Consider the following 20,238-nt stretch of genomic DNA (forward strand, 5'->3'; position numbering starts at 1 on the left):
TGAAGTGTCGTACTAAACTTATGTTAGAAAAATGAGATAAAAATAAAAATAGTCTTTTTCCAAAGTACAATAACCAAAATAGAAAGCATAGATGCAAAAGTGAACCAAATAAACTATGAAACTAATCAAAAGCCAAAGTAGATCCCAAATAATATCTAAACCTAAAATAAACTTCAGAACTCGAATGAAAAGAGCATTCTTTAAAAACTTCGTTGCCGCTAATACTCCAAGTATCTTCACAATTGCATGATATTGTCCGCTTTGGACATTAACTCTCATGGGTTTACTTTTGATTTCACCAAAAAGACCTCGTAGCAATGAAGATAATTGTCCTAATTTATATACATTAATTACTTCCTTTCTTAATAAAATATAATTTTATTTGCCCTCGCACAAGTCCAATCCAATCGAAGTTATATATGTAAAAAAAAAAAAAGGAACTTAAAGAATTTAGGGGGAAACTGGGATTTAGACAAAAAAATGTTAGTGTGAAATCTAAATTGAAACTCCACTCATTCAACAAAATCCTCATCTTCAAAGAACTAGATTCCCTTTAACTTTAAACCCCATCATTGTTGAAACAAGAGTCAAGAAACGTACTAGCAAGTAGCAAAGGACCAAGCTTGTTGCCTGCTGGTGCTGGTAGTAGAATTTCAATAGAGCTTCACAATCACAAAAATGGGGACTCCCATCTTCTCTTCGCAAAACAGACTCTGCGGATCAAAATCCAAATCAAGCAACAGCTAATAACCAGCCTCAGGGTTTACTTCCATTTCTCACCCCTTTGACTGTTAGCTCCTTTATAAAATTTCCTCTCAAAATCGCCTCTCATTTTCCCTTTTCTTTAATAGTACAGACTTCCGAAAAGGACAGTGTGGTTCAGAAGCAGAAAAAAAAAACACCCACCAGCCCTGCATTTCAGATACCCACACGCTCCTCCCCTTTGGAGCTCTGGAAATGGCTGCCACTGCCCTGCTCCTCTGTAATCCCTCTTTCTTCGCCCTCTGATGGCTGTCTCACCCTTCCCCCCAACTGAAAGGTCTGTTCCTATTTTTCCTCTAATGGGTTTCAATTATTTCTTCCTTCAACAAAAGGGTTCTTCTCTTCTCTTCTCTTCTCTTCTCCCATCTTGTTTTTCTTTTTGTTGTGCATTTTTGGGTCTCTTTTACTTGATTTTTTTCTCTACTTTTCCGTTTGACTTTCTGGTTTTCTTGTGAATCTGATCTGTTTCCTCTGTGGACTATATGCATTAATTGACTCATTTTTCCTCCTGGGGTTGGGCTTTAGTGCCTTCTTTGTTTTGTCGAAATGTGAAGCTCATCTACTGCCACTTAGATTTTTTATTTTTTCTTTGCTAATCTGTGCTTGACATTGCTAGAACTTTGCCTCTTAGACTGAAGATATTATTTATTTAGGAGTTTGACTTCTGCTTTCTCTTTTGAGTTACCGTTATAACTTGGATCTTGGGATAATCTAGTTGGATATGAAATCACCAGGTCTAAGTTATGATTAGTTTCATAGTGAGTTGTCCATTTTTGAACTAATTTTCAGCATTCTTTAGCAAAGAGACCAAAATCCATCCCCAGATTCAAGTTGAGTTTCATACTTGATAGTGTGTGTTGGCTGCATTTTTCACTTATTTGGCCTGGCTTTGCTTGTGGGACTATACAAGGAATCTTATTAGGGGAGTACAATAAAGGTTCCAGAAGGAAAGACCCAAAAAACTTGAATGATGTCATGGGATGGAACTGAAATTTGCAGCTGGAGGGGATCCACTTGTACTGGATTTTCTCCAGTTTTTTGGATCTACAGGGACCTAGTCCTGTGCTATAGATAAAACGTCTACCCGCTGTTGAAGTTCGAATAAACCGATTGACGGGATGTGGGAACATAGACATATGGAATGGACAAAAGATCTTGCAGAGCTAGAGACTTGATTAGATCCCAAGAAGAACTGAATGCTACATCATTGTAAAAGAAGAGGAAGAAAGGAAAGTACAATTCTACTTTGTGATGCTTTCACCTTAAGGAAAACATTTCATTCGCCCTTGATCGTTTCTTAGAGCTCCTTGATAGTCTGAACATAAATTTACTTCACATCGGTCAGCTCACGAGTTGGAACGAATGGGGTCATATTACATATTCAACAGCTGTAAAGTGGCATAACTGTGTAGCTATCTGTGCTGTTGATTCTTACTATTGTTTCGTGAACTAGTCTAGATCACTGTGATTGCAGACTTTGATCAGAAACGAACTCAACATAAACGCCATAAAATTGCTCTACATCAGCGTGAACTCTTCTAGTGCCAAATTGTTAGTTCTTATAGTTTTTTATCATTACTTATGAAGTAAAATGTGTACTTTTGTTTTCAAAATTTACAGGCTGAGACTAAGTGTCAATTGATTCCTGGTTTCACCCTCAACCATGAAATCTGGATCAGAGAATGGATGGCATTCCATCAAGTCTCTTCATTTTAGAGGTAAACCAGCCAGCAATTTTTGCTTGTTTCAGAAGGTGAAGGCATCTGCCCGTACTCCGGGCGAAACTCCCGTCTATCTCAACGTGTATGACTTGACACCCGCAAATGGCTACGTCTACTGGGCCGGGCTTGGAATCTTCCACTCCGGTGTAGAAGGTTAGTTTACGTCGCAATTTTGTTCTCCCTTGTCAGTATGAACAATCTTTACATCCTCAAAGAGTGTAAAGTTACTATTGTGATGTTCCCATCGCAAACGTGTTTGCGGATGATCAACGCCATGAAGTTGACCTTTTGGTTGTTCTTAAGGTTATGTTCTAACAACTAACATGGTCTGATATAAGTTTATGTCTGCTACTAATTCATACAAAGATGGCCATTGCTAAAGTCAGGTTTAGAGCTTTTTCTAATAATTTCCTTTGGACTGTTTTTGTTCTTTGATTCACATTTTGAATCACAAATAAATGCCTATTTATATATGGACTTATGGTATATGGTGTAGATTATTTTAGGATGTTGTCTGTGCTTACAGTTTATGGCATTGAATATGCCTTCGGAGCCCACGACTACCCGACAAGTGGTATCTTCGAGGTCGAACCCCGAACATGCCCTGGCTTCAAGTTTAGGAAATCAATTTATATCGGTACAACTTGCTTGGATCCAATCCAAGTTAGAGACTTCATGGAGCGTCAATCAACAAACTATCATGGCGATTCGTATCATTTGATCGTGAAGAATTGCAACCATTTCTGTGAGGATATATGTAAAAAGCTAACCGGGAAATGCATACCGAAATGGATTAATCGGCTTGCAAGAATAGGTATGCGCCCCTCAAATGTTTGTTCTACATCCCTAAGACAAATTGAATATCCTTCTTGCTAGATCCTATGCGATTTTAGACCAGAAACCCCTCTTCCATTTTTTAAAATAATGTCGATACTCGGTGTATTTCACACGCTGAATCTTCAAGCAATTCTTTTGCAGGTTCAAAATGCAACTGCATACTCCCAAAGGCACTTAAGGCCTCTACAGTGCAACACGACCCGAGATTTGAGGGACACGACAGCGAAAAGAAAAGACTGAGGAGCGGCTTCAGTTGCTTATCCTCAATCTCAATGAATCAGAAGGAAGTTTCACTATCTTCACTGTTTCTACACTCCCACTATAAAGGCTGCCTACCCCCATGGGAACTGAAAAGATCTAAAAGTTGGTCCTTCAAGTAAGGAGAAGACGAATGACCCCGATCCAAGCTTGCTGACGAAGTTCCATTCTTCGTTCGGTCAGAGGGACGATAGTAGCCATGGGAGGTCACTGATTTGAGCTTTGAGCATCTTTTTTTTTTTTCAGTCTCTGGTTTGAGCTGACTTGGGGGATTCATTGATGATTATGTGGAGTTTGTGTATTTTGGTAGGGCAGTATGGTTTTCCAATGCCAATGTATATTAGTTGTTCATCTTCTTCTCTTTGCAAATCATTGTTTTAGCAGAAGCTCCCGTAGAAGTTTCCATGCCTCGTCCTATTCATTTGGTAACGTTTCTATTTTCTATTTTACGTTTGATAATTATTTTTTATTTCTCATTTTTAATAAATATTTCTAAAATTGTATGCAATATCAAGTTTTTGTTCGATGGCCCTATTATTAATTTTTTTTTTTCAAAACATAGATAAAACTTATCAAAAAATAAATATAACCTCAAAAGTTTTGAATATTTAATTTGAATAACTAATTTTCATATAAAGAATTTATTTGTTTTATTTAAAATTTTAGAGAACAAATAACAAGAAATTATTATACAGTATATTTGTTTTATTTCATTGCTAACATGAGCATAGTTCAACGATAATTAACACTTAATCTATTTGTACGTGTATATTTTTCTTGATTGAAAAAAAAAGAAATGAGAAATAAAATATAATAAATAGAAACTAGCCATAAATATTATACTTGCAAAGAATGTCCTTTTCTTTATGGTTGAACTGGAAAGTAGATGACAATAACTGTCTAAAATCAGTTGTTGGACATTTTCAAATCCAAACTATAATTTAGTAGTTGTTATAACTTTATATAGAACATGATTTCCATTCACCTCACATTAATACTTTATGATCATTTCTTTCTCCCATTAAAAAAAAAACAATAATTTAACAAATGCAATTCTTTTTTTTTTCTTTTTTTTTCTGAAAAGTATGGGATAAGAATGAGTAGATACATTACATTCAATTATCTCAACAGAAGTGTAATTTAGTTGAGGCATTTTGATTTAATAGATCTTACTGAATTTTCAATAAATTTCAATAAATGTTCTAATCCCTGCCTTCAAAATAGTATATTTTTAAAAAAATAGATTTAAGTATAATTTATTTTCCAAAATCATCGTATATCAAGTGGTGCCTCAAACAAATTTTAAGTGATGTTGGCCCGACACTCCCAAACACACCCTTAATTTTGTACTATCAAAATAACTTTATTCCTTGCTCGACCATTTTGATCTATTTGTCTTAGTTTTTTCTTTTTATCTTACTTATTTTCAACTACAAATTCAGCAAACATTATACTCAATAAAATTTATTGAAATATCGTCATAATTTGAAGAGTATTTATGATATATATAATTTGTATTGAGAATTTGTAAAAAGAAACCAAAGCGATCCCTTTTTAAAAATACATAAATTATAATAGACGTTGGTTTTGATAGTAAACAATCAAAATGAATAGAGTATGAATATGAGTAGACATTTAAAAATACAAGGATGAAAATAGGTAAAAGCTAAAACCATGAAGACCAAAATTGGATTTAAACAGTAACATAAATATATAAACACACACCATTGCATAAATTTCAAGTTTATAATATCGAGCTCAAATATAAAATACATATATGCCATACAATACATTAAAAATGAATGTTTCATTCATTTTTCTGCTCGTCCGAGCAACGCTCATTCGACAGTGTATTTGTAACTAAGGTTTTAAATGTCGATTAAAATGACAAATTTGAATATAGCTTAACTAGTTAAAGTATATATCTCCGATCAAAATGACATTGACTCGAATCCACATACCCGCGTGTTATAGTATTAAAGAAAAAATGTTAATGTTGAAAATGTTGAGTTCTAAATTTGATAGAAATATGTAACGATAAAATGTCAATATCAATAAATATTTCTGAAAATTTTGCAACAAATATTTAAAATTAACAAATAATTATTTTACAATTTTTTAAATAAGTTAAAAGGTATTCATATTAATGTCCATTGGTAATATTATGTTGATATATTTTATAACGTCTTATCATCTTTCAAATCAATATCTTATTTCTGAATACAGCAACATGTGACCGTGAGAATTCGAACTCACGATTTCTTTAATCGAAAATATATATTTTAACCAATTGAGTTATGATATTATTCAAATTGGCTCTTCGTATTGATGTCAAACCTACGGATATACGTTGATAAAAATGTAGCCATCGACAAAAGTTTACGATGTTTCAACATTCTACCCGCAATTGTTGAACTAAAAAAAATGGTCAGAGAGATCAGGATAATTCCGAAAATGCCACTAAACAAGAACATGAACCATGAAAATACTTAAAATAATGAGCTTTTTTGTATTGGAACAGACAATCATACAGAAAAATCGGAATCTCAAAGGGAAGAACAAGTCTTCGATCAATCATATTTCTAGAGATGCCAGCGATTATCAACCAATTTCAATTTCAATTTCAGTTTCCCTTTTCGGATCGAAGAACAAGAAGAATAGAAAATTTTACCGTCATACAGTTGAATCGATACAATCATCAAGTCAACTCAAAGTCCAATCCAATCTCCAAATCTCAATCGAATTCCCCCTTCCCCCGAATCAATGATCGCAGAACAGTTTCCTCGATTCTCCGATTGAGAAAAAAAATTTCAAAATGGGGAAAGGGAGCGGATGCGTACCTAGCAAGAACAGGGCATCGGATCCGATTGCCGTTAACGAGCAACGTCCCGATCATCCTGAAATCGCCGCTCGATCTGGAGAAATCTCGAGGAATTTGAGGATCTTCATCGTGTATTACTCGATGTACGGTCACGTGGAGCAGTTGGCGAAGAGGATGAAGATAGGAGTGGATTCTGTGGACGGCGTGGAAGGAGTTCTGTTCAAGGTGCCGGAGACGCTGCCGGCGGAGACTCTGGAGCAGATGAGAGTGCCGGAGAAGGACGACGGTGTGCCGGTGATCACGGTGGAGAAGATGACGGAGGCGGACGGGTTCTTGTTCGGATTTCCGACGAGGTACGGGGCCATGGCGGCGCAGATGAAGTCGTTCTTCGATTCGACGGGTGAGCTGTGGGAGGAACAGAGGCTGGCCGGAATTCCCGCCGGATTCTTTGTGAGTACCGGAACCCAGGGCGGCGGCCAAGAGACGACGGCGTAAGTGTTCGTTGATTTTGCTTCTTTCCAACCATTTGTTGGTTAAATAACCACCAATTTAAAATCTAAAAGTTAAAAATTAAATTAGAAAATTGTCCAATAAATCACACAAATTTTCTACAACTACAAAATTTCTAAATTCAATTAAAAAGTCGTCAGTCAACCTGAAGATAACTCTAGTTATCATCTTCAAAAATTAAAACGTTTACACTTTTTTTCTCGAGAAAATTATTGAATAAAGTCGCCACAATGTGATTACTCCCTAGATTTTTTGTGGTTTTTCTCTTGTAAATCCAACGGTGTAAAACTGTCCGCTATATTTTGATGAGCTCCTCCAATAATTTCTCATCATTCTCCACCTGTCTATGGTTTTAACTTAAAAAGAATCACATATATATATATATATATATATATATATATATTAAATGGTATTGTCTTGCCACTAAAAATATCTATACTTAGTCATACATCTTAAGGAAAAAAAAGAATTGAAAATTCAACTATATTCTTTTAACTATTGAATTCTCCTAGACGGGGAAGAGAACCATAAAAGCAATATGTATAAATAGAAATGTCGGGTTAACATAGCTGAAGTGGATGTTAACCTATTTTCATTCTTCTTTCACATTTGAATCCAAAATATTAATGTTATTCACAAGACCAAAATACATACACCATCAATATGAAACGAGAGCTAAATATGAAATCAAATATTTGTTACACCATAAAACTTTAAACTTTTAAATTACGATAAATTTAATCTTTTAGAGGGGTAAAATGGTAACATGAGCAGATGTATGAGCAGATGTATGATATGGTGTTGTTTGTGTGCAGTTTGACAGCAGTGACTCAACTAGCACACCATGGGATGGTGTATGTTCCAATAGGGTATACATTTGGGAGTGAAATGTGGAAAATGGAGTCCATAAGGGGAGGATCTCCATATGGGGCAGGAGTCTTCTCTGGTGATGGCTCAAGACCCCCATCTCCCACTGAGCTTCATCTTGCTCACCATCAAGGCAAGTACATGGCCACCATTGTTAGAAGATCTCCCCCTAAATCTTGACCTTTTTTCTTCTTCTTTCTTTCGTTGAATTATGCGTTTAGTCCTTATACTTAATTATTGAAGTCTCGTATGTTTGTTTACTTTGTATAAGTGTTATTGTTGTCTCTATCAATTCATTTGATTTGCTTCTGCTGTTAGTGAGGTGCAATTTATTTGTGGAATAGAAATTCCAATATGCCACTATTGTCTAACTGGTTATAAACTTGACCCAAATTCATATATTTTCCGACTAATGTGACACCTCGATCTTTTAATACTAAGATAGGGACAGAGGAATTAAAAATGTAATTTAATTAACTTTTTTTTTTGGGTCATCTCATTTCTATTGTTTGACGTGGCATGATAGACCTCACGTTCTTAAGACAAATTGTCACATTATTATAGAATTAAATCTACTGTAACCACAAAAAACTTGTGACATTCAATTGATATTATTATGCCCTTTACAAACAATGCTCCGCAAATGTGTTGTATGTTTTAATCAAAGGGTAGGCACCAATGTCAAAATTCAATCAAATTTCTGGCAAAAGTATAAATACAAAATCAACCCAAAGTAAAATCAAAGAACTAAAATGGTGGCCAAAGCAACCACAATACTATAGTAATTGGCATATATCTACAACCAAGAAAGTTCAACTAATTGAGCTGCGCTATGTTCAAATGGACAGAAATAAGAAAATTTGAATTTTGAACATAGACGGTAAATTACTTGTCGAGTAAGTTTATATTTATTTATTTATTTATTTATTTGGGTTAAAAACATTGTTTGTCCATATTATGAGAGAAGAAAAGAATCTCTGATGTGTTAAGTGATGCCAAACAATATGGTGCCAAGCAAACTTAATTGAAGCATGGACAAGGTGTCCCCTGCAATAAGGGTCTTGAATTATATAGGAACTTGGGGGGCAGGGCAAGATGTGGCCTACAATGACACTTGAATTATTGGAAACTCATGGCATTAGGTACCCTACAATGGACATTTTGAATTATTAGAGACCAAGGGCATGTACCCTACAATGCATCTTCAATTCACAGAAATGGTTGTTGCTCATAATTCTCACTCCCCATTGTCTCTCCTAAATTATCTCATTCTTCGGTAATTATTTGTTTATGTTGAAAAAAAAAACGATATGTTTACTCACTGTTTCTAGATTTATTTCTTTTAAATTACAAAAACAAATAAATTGAAAATAACCTTCTTAAGTATTAGCATATCAACTAGGCGAGCAAAGAGACCCGAAAAAACCGATCCAACCAATCCGACATTGGTTGGTTGAATCACTGGTCTGTCAGTTCGATTGTCAACAATCGACAGTCATGCACCCCCCAAATTTCGACTGACCAACAGTAATATACCTATTAGATTTATTTTTTTATATTTTAATTTTTAGTTTTAATTTTATGTTTTTAGACATTAGCTTTGAAACCCTCCCCCTTGCTACAGTCTTAGGTAAAAAATAATGAAAAACAGCACTACAGGTAAAGAATAATGAAAAACAGCACATACAAGAGTAATTGAATAGAAATAATGAAAAAATAGGAACAAATTAAAAAAATAGCATCATCAGTTTTTCGACAAACCGACCAACCAAACCCATAGTTAGTTCAGTCAGCACCAATTCCTGCAAGTTTACCATCGATTTCCAGATTAGGAAACTGACGGTGTTGGTTTTCGGTATCAGGGTCGGCTAAAAACCAACCCGAATGACCATTGCTCAACCATAGTTTGAAAAATCACATTAATGATTGAATAAACATCGACATCTCACGGTTCATTAGAATTTCTGATACTTAAAAGTTAATATTAACGACATAAAAAGAAAATTAAAATCAAAAAACATTTCATACGTAAAAGTTAGGAGCCTAGCAATGTTTACCATTAACAGATATTATAGCAGCCCTCTTTACTTCAATAGAATAGGAATCGGAACCAGAACGAAAAGTTTCATTTCCGTTTATGGTGGTTTACTAATATGTAGGAATGCAGTTTATATTCATTCATTCTTAATGGGAGTTTAATGGAGAAAAAATTATAACAATTGAGGCCAATAACTTTGGCTGAATAACAGGACAATGTCTTCAGTATCTTACATTAACATATTCTACCATCTTTAATGCAACCTGCATTATTTGCCTCACAGCCAACCTGAGATTTAATGGAATGATTTCAAGTTTCATCACACATGATAATAGCCATTTGCCTATCGAAAAGTAAAAGAAAAACAATGAAAGAAGATCAAGCCTCATTTCTCCCCATGAGATCAATAGAGGAAAGAAAAGTTGTGATTTGGAATGCCTTCACCCCATGCTCCAGTCAAAAACTGCATATAGAATGAAGGAGAAAATGGTTAGTAGAAGTGATTTGTGCAAATCTAATTACATTAAACACAGCGGCTTGTAGCACAATGTTAGGATGAAGATTAGAAGTAGAAGGAAGCTGGAACAGGTTATCTAATTAGGCAGCAGAGCAGTCACAGTTGATCAAATTAAAGAACAAAATGGAGGGAAGAGTAGAACGGGAGAGACTAATCAAGCAAGTTAACAGCAAACCTAGGCTTCGCTTCAAAATCACTAGGGCCGTGTTCCATTCATAACAATGTGGAGTAATCATAAGCAGAAATAATACTTTTTTTTGATAAGTGATAGTCGTTACAACATATCAGTATCACCAGAGAGAATAAACCACTTGAACCTAAAACAATTCACATTTGAATGAAAATTAGAGGTGGTTTCATTTCCTATAACATCAAATATATGTAATTAATTATAAACAACTTTGTTTTCAAGAAGGAAACCTATCAATTAAAAACATATTAAAATTCCCTGTTTACATTTCATAGCAGTTAGCAGACCCTGCAAATGCAATGCCATCTTGAATCAGATTTTAAAAAAATATATAACCTCGCTGCACTCAAGTATCATCTATCTTCACGATTCCCATTTCCATGTGCATTCAATTTCTCTGCTTGTTCCAAATTTTATGGGAGAAAAAAACAAACAACCTAGCATGATTCTTCTGATGAACTGAACATGAATCAGGTATGAAATCCTCTTCAATTTATAATTGTCATCGGAATATCAGAAAGATAATATGTTCGTATAGACTAATGGCTCACGATTATTGCAGCCCACCTTCTACAAGCATTTTAACTATTGAGAGAGATTCAGGATGTTAATCTACATATTCCGACCAATATAACAATTAGCAAAACGAAACATGACAATGCAGCAATATCACTTATTCCGTCCCAAATAAACGCATTTTTTAAATCACAAAAACATCATTCTAGAAGCTAATAAGCGGCCAAGTCTACAAAATCAACCACTTCTCAGCATTAAGCAGCACAGAATTCAAGAGACAACTATGAACTCACAAAAACCACGGTAAACACCTTAATCAGAGAAACTATTCATCTAAACAAGTAACGAAACAAGAGCAGATCTATTTCATTTATTAAAAAAACTGCCCAGTGATATACGAACAAACTTCAAACAAATAACCAAACTTCCAAGGGATGATATGAACACATTAAATGCATCAGGAAAGAATATAGAGGTCGAAATTCGGATGTAGTGGCTCAGTTCTCCAAAGAGAAACATCATACCGTACACGGCAGCCCAAACCCTAAAGTTCCAAAACCAAACAAGATCAATCAACACAATGGACTGTAAATACCTCAGAGAGTGGCCTAAAACTCGAGCTTGAGCTCTTCTTTCTCGTCGGAAAGGTAGTGGAGAACGTAGGGGGTAACTCGAATTACAGCAACCCATACGCCGAACATAGCGACGTGCGACCGAAGCTGCTTCAGAGCAGCAGCCTTGTCGGGCTTGCGCATAAACATTCCTGGAAACATTTTCCCGTTTCTGGTAAGCAAATCGGAGGGATGATCGGAAGTCGCCGATGGAAACCCTAGACTGGGAATTGGGGATTTTTCGAGGGGTTTAAGGGATGACCCGGCGGGCTTTTATTTTGATGGGTTGTCGCTAAAATGCCCAATTTTACGTTAAATTTTCCCACATCGGTAATTTTATAAGCTAGTGACTTCTTTTTTAAAGGGTGGTCAGATTTTATGGGGCACTATTGGGTGAGTAATATTAATGACGTTGTGCTTTCGAAACCTGAACGGAGGTCTTGAATGTTGGCTTCGGCTTAACTACGGAAATAAGACTGTCTTATCAGAGCAGCACCTCTAATTACGGTTACGAAACAAATGATTTCTTGGCCACGGCCTACTCATGCCACACCCTTTTTAATTGTTATATGATATTTAGTTCTTTCTATGATCCAATAAATAGAGTTGTTTTAATAATTAATAAATAGGGCTTTTATTTAAAATTTAAAAAATATGTTACAATAGAAATTTCAAAAATATCTGAAATATATATATAAGTCTAGACCAAATTAGAATTTAGATTTTTCTTGGTCCAACCAACATATGTTTTGTGCTCCATTATATAAAAGGTCGGCTTCACATCAATTTCAACATCAGCTTTTGAAAAAATATATGTTTTTTTTTTATTATAATTATTTTGACTTTAGACACTTCCCAATATTATTGGCTGCCATATATCCATTCTATCTCCATCCAATCATAAAAATTAAAAATAATTTTTTTTCTCTCTGGTTTTATTATTATTATTATTTTAGTATTTTGTTTTACGTATGAATGGGTTTTGCTTTTTGGCATCAAATTTCGTAGAAGATCACAGCTCTCCTCTTCTGTGGGCCACCACTTTTTATTTTCTCATCCTCTGTGGCTCACGTACACACTACAACCAATCACCCTCTGCCACGCTGTTCAACTTTCAAGTCAATAAATTTTGCGATTAATTGAAAACAAAAATAACTTTATTCTATTTCGTTTATACTTAATCATATGAAATTTTACATGATATCATTATAGCATCATGATTTTCTCGTTTAAGAACTCTCAATCCCTGTACTTTCTATTCACACTTTTTATTTATGTTAAGTTCATATTTATATTTTTAATTTTTTGATTTTGTCCCATTACTACTTTAGCTTATTATTCTCAATAATTTATACTCTTATATTAAAAAATACAGTATAAAAGTTTAAATGTATCCTTTACAGAGAGAGCACGGATACATATGTTCTGAAGGGAAAATGTAGTAAAAAGATTGACAAGACATCTTTAGATAATTTTAAAGTTAGTGTGTTATTCATTGATGTTTTAAAATTATGGATTTTACTTTTGATGTATTAGAAATTTTCAATCAAGTAATTTCATTAAACAAATTAGTGTATTATTTGTTGACATAGAAGTTTGGCGGTTCAAGATTTACACATGTGCACCAATCTTCAATTGCGTATCAAAGAGTATTTTATATTATTTATAGAGAGAAAAACCTAGAATTACTAGGAAATTCGGAGACATCAAGATATCTTCCTCGCAAAATTCAGGCTTGGATATCTTCTCCTTTTAAAAAAAATGGATTTTTCTTATCCTATCACATTATTATTAATATATTTGAATCAGATTGTTAATCTATAAATTTCATTTATTCTGAGTGAGCATGTCTAAATTTTAATATATTAATAAAAGCAATAATTTAATGATGACATATCAAAAGAGCTTAATTTAGACTTTTCCAAAATATTAGGATGAAATTGATAATTAATTAGAAATTTAAAAGAATACTAATAACTAAAAAAAAGAAATAGAAATGAATATTTGGAAATTGGGGGCGGATGATGTGGCAATGGAGCACATGAAATATCGTGATGTGGTGATCCGCAGAAGATGAAAACTCGATGGCCTTAAATTCATCAACAGTGACGTGTCACTCACCGAAGGTCCCCGTCGACAAATCGCATGGAGGACTAGGAGTCAAACCACACCATTAAACCCATTAAACCCTCTCTCCCATTTCCATTTCTCCCCTTTCTTCTCCAATCTCCCCATTATACCCTCTCCTCCCTCCCTCCGCCTTCGCCGCTTTCATGCCGACCGCCGCCGTCCCCTCCCCGTCTCCTTCTCCTTCTCCTTCCTCCTCCGCCCTCAATTTCGTCCCGCCGTCGTCTCTTCAGCCGCCCAAGCTCCCCGTCGACTTCAGTCCTCCTCTAATTGCCATGGTTGTGGTCATCGCTACGGCCTTCTTGATCGTCACCTACTCCCGCCTCATCTCCCGCCACCTCATCCCTCCCATCCTCCACCTCCTCCGCCTTCACCACCGCCGTTGGCGCCGCTGGAGGCGCTGCCGCCGCCGTGCCAGATCTTATCTTCCGTCTTCCTCCGCCGGCGACCTGGATTCCCTCCCTTTCGACTCGCCTAATTTCTTCGAGCCTGCCGATGCCTTCCACGTGTTCTCTCCGTACGGACTCGATGAGTCTGTTATCAAGACTATTCCGCTCTCCGTCTATACTGCCAAGAGCCGCCGCGATAGCCGCGACCGTGAGTGCGCCGTTTGCCTTCTGGAGTTCGAGGACGACGACTACGTCCGCACGCTTCCGGTGTGCTCCCACGCGTTTCACGTTGACTGCATCGACGTTTGGCTTAGGTCTCACGCAAACTGTCCGCTCTGTCGCGCGGTGGTTTTCCGGCCGGAATCTCCGTTTACTCCCGTGATGGCGGCGAGAATCCGGCCGAGCCTCGACGATACGATCTTACGGAGTATCGTATTGGAGCCGCTCGCGGGAGCGACTAGGGATTCTAACGCAACGGTGTCGGAGATCACGCCGTGCGTCGACGAACCGCGGAATAGCAACTCCGAGGATCAAATCAACGGCCGAGACTTCTTGCTGAAGCGATCGTATTCGTTCGGATTCGAACGGAGCTTGGCGTCGGAACGAATGATCCTGGAGCCGGCAACGGCGTCGCCTTGGAGGTACCGCCGCGGAAGCTTCTGGAGCAAACGGCCGTCTCCTTTCGGATCTCTGCCGAAGGCGAGAGTATTCTCCTTCCGATACTACAGAGGAATGAAGTCGCCGTTCTTCAGACGCCGAGGATTCTTCCCGCTATCGGAATCAAGCTGGAGATTCTCAAACGGCGCAGGCGGCGGTTCGTCGAGACGAACCAAATCGATGACGAGTCCGATGTTTCTCCGATCATCGGTAACCGGCGGAGGAGCCGCCGCGTTCTCGTCGAGCCGGTTGAGATGCGGAGATCCCGAGGCGTTACTGTCACCGGAAAGATTCAACCGAAGATGAGAGAGAGAGCGGAAAAACAATCTCTCAAAACCTAATGACACGTGTGCGTCCAGGATCAGCGCAGAAAAAATGGACGGTGGAAGATGGGGGGATGGCGGAGTAATCGCGATGCGATGGGTGGGTGGCCGGCGGTGGCGGTGGCGGTGGCGGAGAGAGAGAGAGAGGGTGAAGAGAGAGAAAGGCGAGGGGAAATTTTAATGAGAGCTGTCTGGCAATTTTGTAGAGATCATTAATGGGAGGTGGGGAGGAGCATTTAATGAAAAATTGACGAGAGAGAGAAAACGCAATTTCCCAGAGACTCATATATTTTTATTTTTCTCTCTCCTAAACCAAATCTTTTTTCTTCTCTCTCTCTCTAACTTCTATCGATGAACCACTGCTGCTCGTATGAGGTTAAAATAATCAAAGATTCTTAAAATTTAATGCTCCCTTCCCTTATTTTCTCTTATATTTTGCCATTTGCTTCCTTCCAAACTCTGTTTAGGATTTTTCCTTTTCTTCTTTTGCTCATTTGTCTCTTTTGCAATTAGTTTGTTGAAATTATGGGCTCCCTAAATGAGTTTTTGTTTTTTCTTACAAACATTTATGGTAAATTTTCACTTTTTTTTTTTACAAGGTTAAAAGTTAAAACCATAAATTTTGAGAATGTTAAATTAGTTTTGTTAGCACATAGCTAATTGGATAGTGGAGTTAGGTTCTTTATTATGGTCCCCATTAAAGAGATTTTTAAAATTTAAGTTTAGGTAAATTTTTGTATCTGGATTAAAAATAGCCTGCAGTGAGAGAAACATGCCATAATCAAATAATTTAAGATTTTTTATAGCCAACATGAGTTTAATTTAGCTGTAATTAATATATCTCTGATCAATAAGTGATGAGTTAGAATCTTTCCATCTCACTTGTTGTGTTCAAAAAATAAAAATATAAGCTTTTCTATTGGGATTATTCAACCCGACCTAGATTGTGCCATTGAATGAATTAATAACGTCGATTAATAATTATTAAATATATAAAACAACGTAAGTGAATTATTAAGCTTAGAAACACGTCTCTCTTTTTTTATTATATAGTTTTTATAAATATTTTCAAATTTAAAAGTCAAGAAAAAAACTCCTTTAAAAAATCTATTGTAAATTTTCACATTTTTTACAAGGTTAAAAGTTTAAATCATAAATTTTGAAAATATTAAATTAGTTTTGTTAACACATGGCTAATTGGATAGTCAAAATTGGTTCTATTGTGCCCTCTAAAGAGTATTTTCTAAATTTAAGTTTTGGAAAAAAATTTGTATCTGGATTAAAAATAGCCTCTAGGTCACAATCAAATAATTTAAGTTTTCTATAGCAAAGCTCAACAATAATTGACATATATCACTAATAAGTTGTGATTTCGAATCTCTCCATATCACTTGTTCTACTAACAAAAATGACAATAAAAAAATAAATTTTCTATTGAAATTATCCAAGCTTAACAATAATTGACATATGTCACCAATAATTTGTGATTTCGAATCTCTCCATATCACTTGTTCTACTGACAAAAATGACAATAAAAAAATAAAATTTTCTATTGGAATTATCCAACCTGACTCCGATTATGCAAATCGAATGAATTAATAATATCGATTAATAATTATTAAATATATGATAAAGTAAGCCTAGCTAAACAATAATTGACATGTCAACCAACAAGTTGTAAATTCGATCTACCACCACCACATGTTGTACTAAAAAAATAATTAATAAATATATAAAACAATGCAAATAATATTTGCATTCCTATTTGACAATAAAAAAGATCTCATTTTCTAACCCTTTTTTTTTGTTAAGCTTACCTTCCTTTTGTTTTATTATATAGTTTTTATAGGCATCTTCAAATTTTAAGTCAAAATTTATATTTTAAAAAATTCATGTAGTTAAAACCTCAAATATATTTTTACCAATGAAATTGTAAAAAAAAAAGTAAACATAAATTTTAAAATTAGGAAAGTTAAAAACAAAACAAAATTAAGGAATTTGCAATGGAATCGTACGGAAGCGAACTTGTGGGGGCCTTTGGCTTTGGGGTACCTCGATATGGATGCAACAGGATCCAACATTAAATTCCTTACTAAAAATAATAACAATTATACGGTGAACTCATTAATGATTCCTCATTTATTAAATCAATATTTGGTAGTTAGAATTATTATTTCCTATTCATTATTAGATTGTCTCAATTTTCAATCTACTCCCCACTCTTTAATCTCTTTACCTTACATAGTACCTCCGCTGCTACGTCGAAACCTTATAATATAAATATGTCGAGAAATACTAAACTTAAAATTTGACCATAAATTACTTCAACGCGGTGAAATTGTATGACTTACTCATCGTTTGAGTGATTTACGTATTTCTTTTCAACATGTGACTTTTTTTTTTTTTTACGAATAAACAAAACATGTTGAATTTGATTTACATTTCGTGTGAAATAAGATTGCTGATGGACTTTGTTAAACCATTGGTCAAATCTTCAACTTGCTGATATTTTTAAAAAACTCTTCCTTCTGCTTCTTTTTATCCCTTTTGTTATTCAAAGATATATAGATATTTAGAATATTCATTTCTCATCGTGAGGGGAGTATTGAGCTTATTAGTATTAGTTATTTTGTTACTTGATTAGTTTGACAGGTAATTAGTTTATGTAACAGCTCACTCACACATGGTCTATTTAAGGTCTCCTAACATTGAGTAACATCAACACAATAAACTAAAAAAAAATTATTTATTGGGGCGAAAATTTATTTGTTTTACCTTTAATAGTATGATGTGATTGTTGTTTTTGTTAGGACAACATGTCCTTTCATATTTCAATTTAATCTTAGTTTTATTGGTTAGACTTCATATCAATGTTGTCTTTACAACTTTTGGACAGATATGAGATTATATTCACATCTTTGATAATTATTTTTATTTTTTGTTATTGTCATGCAAGTTGAAGTAAAAGGGTGAAAACATATAGTGAAATTCTGAACAAGAAACCTCCAATGTGATTTGAGAGGCGTTGGATGATAAAAACAATCTTACCACATGGAGAACAAAAGAAGGTTGGACTCGGTGATTGACCTTAAGACTTGACCAAAAGGTAAACTTGTGAACATGGTAAACTCCATTTGGTCAAGGATGTCATCCTACTCTGATCTTGTGCACCCGACAAGTCGACTTTAGATTCAGGGTACCATTCTGACTCCAGGTACATAATCTAATATTGACTTGAGATCTTAGGTCGAACTTTTACGTTTCAGAGTGTTTGCTTCCGTTAAGTGCACTCCAAACAATCGATATCCGATCTTCACAATTTTCGAGCTATATCAAAATCCAATATAAACAAGAGGAATAAAAAAATCATATTAACCTTCTATTTTAATTTAGAATATATTAGTTACCAAACAATCGTGAAGAGACTTGAGAGAGAGAGAGAGAGAGAGAGGTGAAGTAAAGAGAGTTTGTCTTTTACCCAATTTACCTTGTCAGCAGTAAAAAACAAAAAGGGGAAAAAGAAGAGGATGTATATATATTATATTTGTATTTTAGTAGGTTTTGTTGTTTTTTCAGTTATCCTATAGAGGAAGACAACAAATTAACTTTGACCAAATCACTGTTTCTTTGGATAAAACACACCAACTTCGGTTAAAAATTATATTTCCAACAAAATAAGCTTCCCTTTCATAGTACTATCGTCACAAGTTTTTTTTTTCTTTTTTCTCTCCGTAGATTATTAAAAATTTATTATTATTATTATTAATCGATGTTAATTTAAGATCAAATTTGATAAAATTGATATCTCAAGTTTACTTCCTTATTATGTTGAAAGTTAACTTCTACTCTATATTTGTGGTGTTATTTAAATAAAAATTAATAAAATTAAAAGCTTGAGGTAAAAGTTGGATTCACCTCCCAAAGTTTAAAGTTCTTTTCTTTGGTTCAATTATGGGTTGAAAGTTTGAACTTGGCAGAATGTTAATTTATTTCTTAATTAGTAAAATTATGTTTGAGTTTAAATATAAATTATTAATTCCAAGTTAGCAATTTATTTAAATAAATGTAACTATTCTAATTAATTAACGAAGTGATCACAAATGCTTCTCAACCTACCACGTTCAAGATGTTGCTTTGTTTGTCATAAAAGTTCCAATACTATTTTAATGATTATAATTAAATGAGTATTAATTTCATTAAAACAACATCTTATTAATATGAGCATAGCTTTGTGATAATTGATCTATACTCCTTCCTTCGAGATCGAAAGTTTGATCCTCCCTAAATTGTTGTACTAAAAAAATATCAACCTACTAATACGAATATGTCTCAACTGGTTAAGACACATTAAAAAAAAAGATGTCATCTTAAACGTAGTTCAATAAAATAAGATTACGTATATATTTTGACCGATCCAAAGTTATAAATAAATTTATAAACCCATTTTTAATTTTGTAAAGTCAAATTATGAAAATAATAATAATAATAATAAACAAAACATAATAGACAAGCTTAATACCATGAATTACTTTAATTTCTTCCATCTTTTAACATTTCAATTAAGTGTAAATCTCATTTTGACTAGATAAATGTCTATTTTTAATTTTCAAACTATAGAAATAAATAAATTATTTGTTTTCACTATTATTATATCATTAATTTTATCTAACCTGTATAACACACATAAACAAGATATATATCATCTACCAAAAGATTGAAACTTCAAACCTCCACCAGTTCATCTACATGGCTTTATGCATATTAATAAACATTTTAAAGTCAATTTGTTAAACAATTCAATGCAAACGTATGTTTTTATTAATATCTGTGAGTGTCCCATGTGTTCATCTCAACTAATCTCGTGAAACAATCAGAACCTACTTTATTTAGTTGTAAAAAAACTTTGAAGATATTAAATCCTAGGTATGAAATTAGTAATTGAAACTTTGAGTAAATATGAATGGCAATCCGTTTAATTCCAACACTAATATTTAACTCCAAAACTTACGTGATTAGTTTTGTTCATCAATCAAAGATATTTCGTTCATTTTATTCAATCTTATATCCATAAATTTTGTACTTTGAAAAAAAAAA

At 34.5% G+C, this 20,238-nt stretch overlaps 4 protein-coding genes and 1 long non-coding RNA gene across 6 annotated transcripts; 3 read left to right on the forward strand and 2 right to left on the reverse strand.

The window, feature by feature from the left end:
- Positions 1-605: 605 nt before the first annotated feature.
- Positions 606-3,929, forward strand: LOC111017148 (deSI-like protein At4g17486). Of its 2 annotated transcripts, XM_022292828.2 has the most exons (5): positions 606-761; positions 857-1,039; positions 2,383-2,636; positions 3,010-3,297; positions 3,462-3,929. In XM_022292828.2, exons 3-5 carry the CDS (start codon positions 2,426-2,428, stop codon positions 3,698-3,700), a joined length of 738 nt encoding a protein of 245 aa, XP_022148520.1. In that variant the 5' UTR covers positions 606-761; positions 857-1,039; positions 2,383-2,425; the 3' UTR covers positions 3,701-3,929. The 2 variants fall into 2 exon arrangements, with proteins under 2 accessions (XP_022148520.1, XP_022148519.1); XM_022292827.2 differs by having other exon boundaries at positions 613-1,039.
- Positions 3,930-6,066: 2,137 nt separating this feature from the next.
- Positions 6,067-8,093, forward strand: LOC111017233 (putative NAD(P)H dehydrogenase (quinone) FQR1-like 2). The gene is made up of 2 exons (XM_022292930.2): positions 6,067-6,890; positions 7,725-8,093. Exons 1-2 carry the CDS (start codon positions 6,394-6,396, stop codon positions 7,954-7,956), a joined length of 729 nt encoding a protein of 242 aa, XP_022148622.2. The 5' UTR covers positions 6,067-6,393; the 3' UTR covers positions 7,957-8,093.
- Positions 6,177-7,395, reverse strand: LOC148212761 (uncharacterized). The gene is made up of 2 exons (XR_015789287.1): positions 7,055-7,395; positions 6,177-6,955 (listed from the first exon to the last, which is right to left on the reverse strand). It is a non-coding gene; the product is annotated as an uncharacterized LOC148212761 (long non-coding RNA).
- A 1,837-nt stretch (positions 8,094-9,930) lies between the features above and the next one.
- TOM6 (translocase of the outer mitochondrial membrane 6) lies at positions 9,931-11,949 on the reverse strand. The gene is made up of 2 exons (XM_022292825.2): positions 11,633-11,949; positions 9,931-10,277 (listed from the first exon to the last, which is right to left on the reverse strand). The coding sequence occupies exon 1, from the start codon at positions 11,808-11,810 to the stop codon at positions 11,646-11,648; it is 165 nt and encodes a 54-aa protein (XP_022148517.1). The 5' UTR covers positions 11,811-11,949; the 3' UTR covers positions 9,931-10,277; positions 11,633-11,645.
- A 1,875-nt stretch (positions 11,950-13,824) lies between these two features.
- LOC148212762 (RING/U-box superfamily protein) lies at positions 13,825-15,707 on the forward strand. The gene has a single exon (XM_088120486.1). The coding sequence runs from the start codon at positions 13,922-13,924 to the stop codon at positions 15,125-15,127; it is 1,206 nt and encodes a 401-aa protein (XP_087976612.1). The 5' UTR covers positions 13,825-13,921; the 3' UTR covers positions 15,128-15,707.
- The last annotated feature ends 4,531 nt before the right edge of the window (positions 15,708-20,238 follow it).

The sequence above is a fragment of the Momordica charantia genome (genome assembly GCF_013281855.1).
Source record: "Momordica charantia cultivar OHB3-1 chromosome 2 unlocalized genomic scaffold, Mcharantia_2.0 BLBB01000002.1, whole genome shotgun sequence".
Classification (NCBI taxonomy): domain Eukaryota; kingdom Viridiplantae; phylum Streptophyta; class Magnoliopsida; order Cucurbitales; family Cucurbitaceae; genus Momordica; species Momordica charantia.

Bases quoted from the DNA above. Each gene is read 5' to 3' on its own strand.
- LOC111017148 (XM_022292828.2), top strand. From the start codon at position 2,426: ATGAAATCTGGATCAGAGAATGGATGGCATTCCATCAAGTCTCTTCAT. The intron at 2,637-3,009 runs GTTAGTTTACGT...CTGTGCTTACAG, and splicing joins CTTCCACTCCGGTGTAGAAG to TTTATGGCATTGAATATGCC. The intron at 3,298-3,461 runs GTATGCGCCCCT...ATTCTTTTGCAG, and splicing joins TAATCGGCTTGCAAGAATAG to GTTCAAAATGCAACTGCATA.
- LOC111017233 (XM_022292930.2), top strand. From the start codon at position 6,394: ATGGGGAAAGGGAGCGGATGCGTACCTAGCAAGAACAGGGCATCGGAT. The intron at 6,891-7,724 runs GTAAGTGTTCGT...GTTTGTGTGCAG, and splicing joins GGCGGCCAAGAGACGACGGC to TTTGACAGCAGTGACTCAAC.
- TOM6 (XM_022292825.2), bottom strand. From the start codon at position 11,810: ATGTTTCCAGGAATGTTTATGCGCAAGCCCGACAAGGCTGCTGCTCTG.
- LOC148212762 (XM_088120486.1), top strand. From the start codon at position 13,922: ATGCCGACCGCCGCCGTCCCCTCCCCGTCTCCTTCTCCTTCTCCTTCC.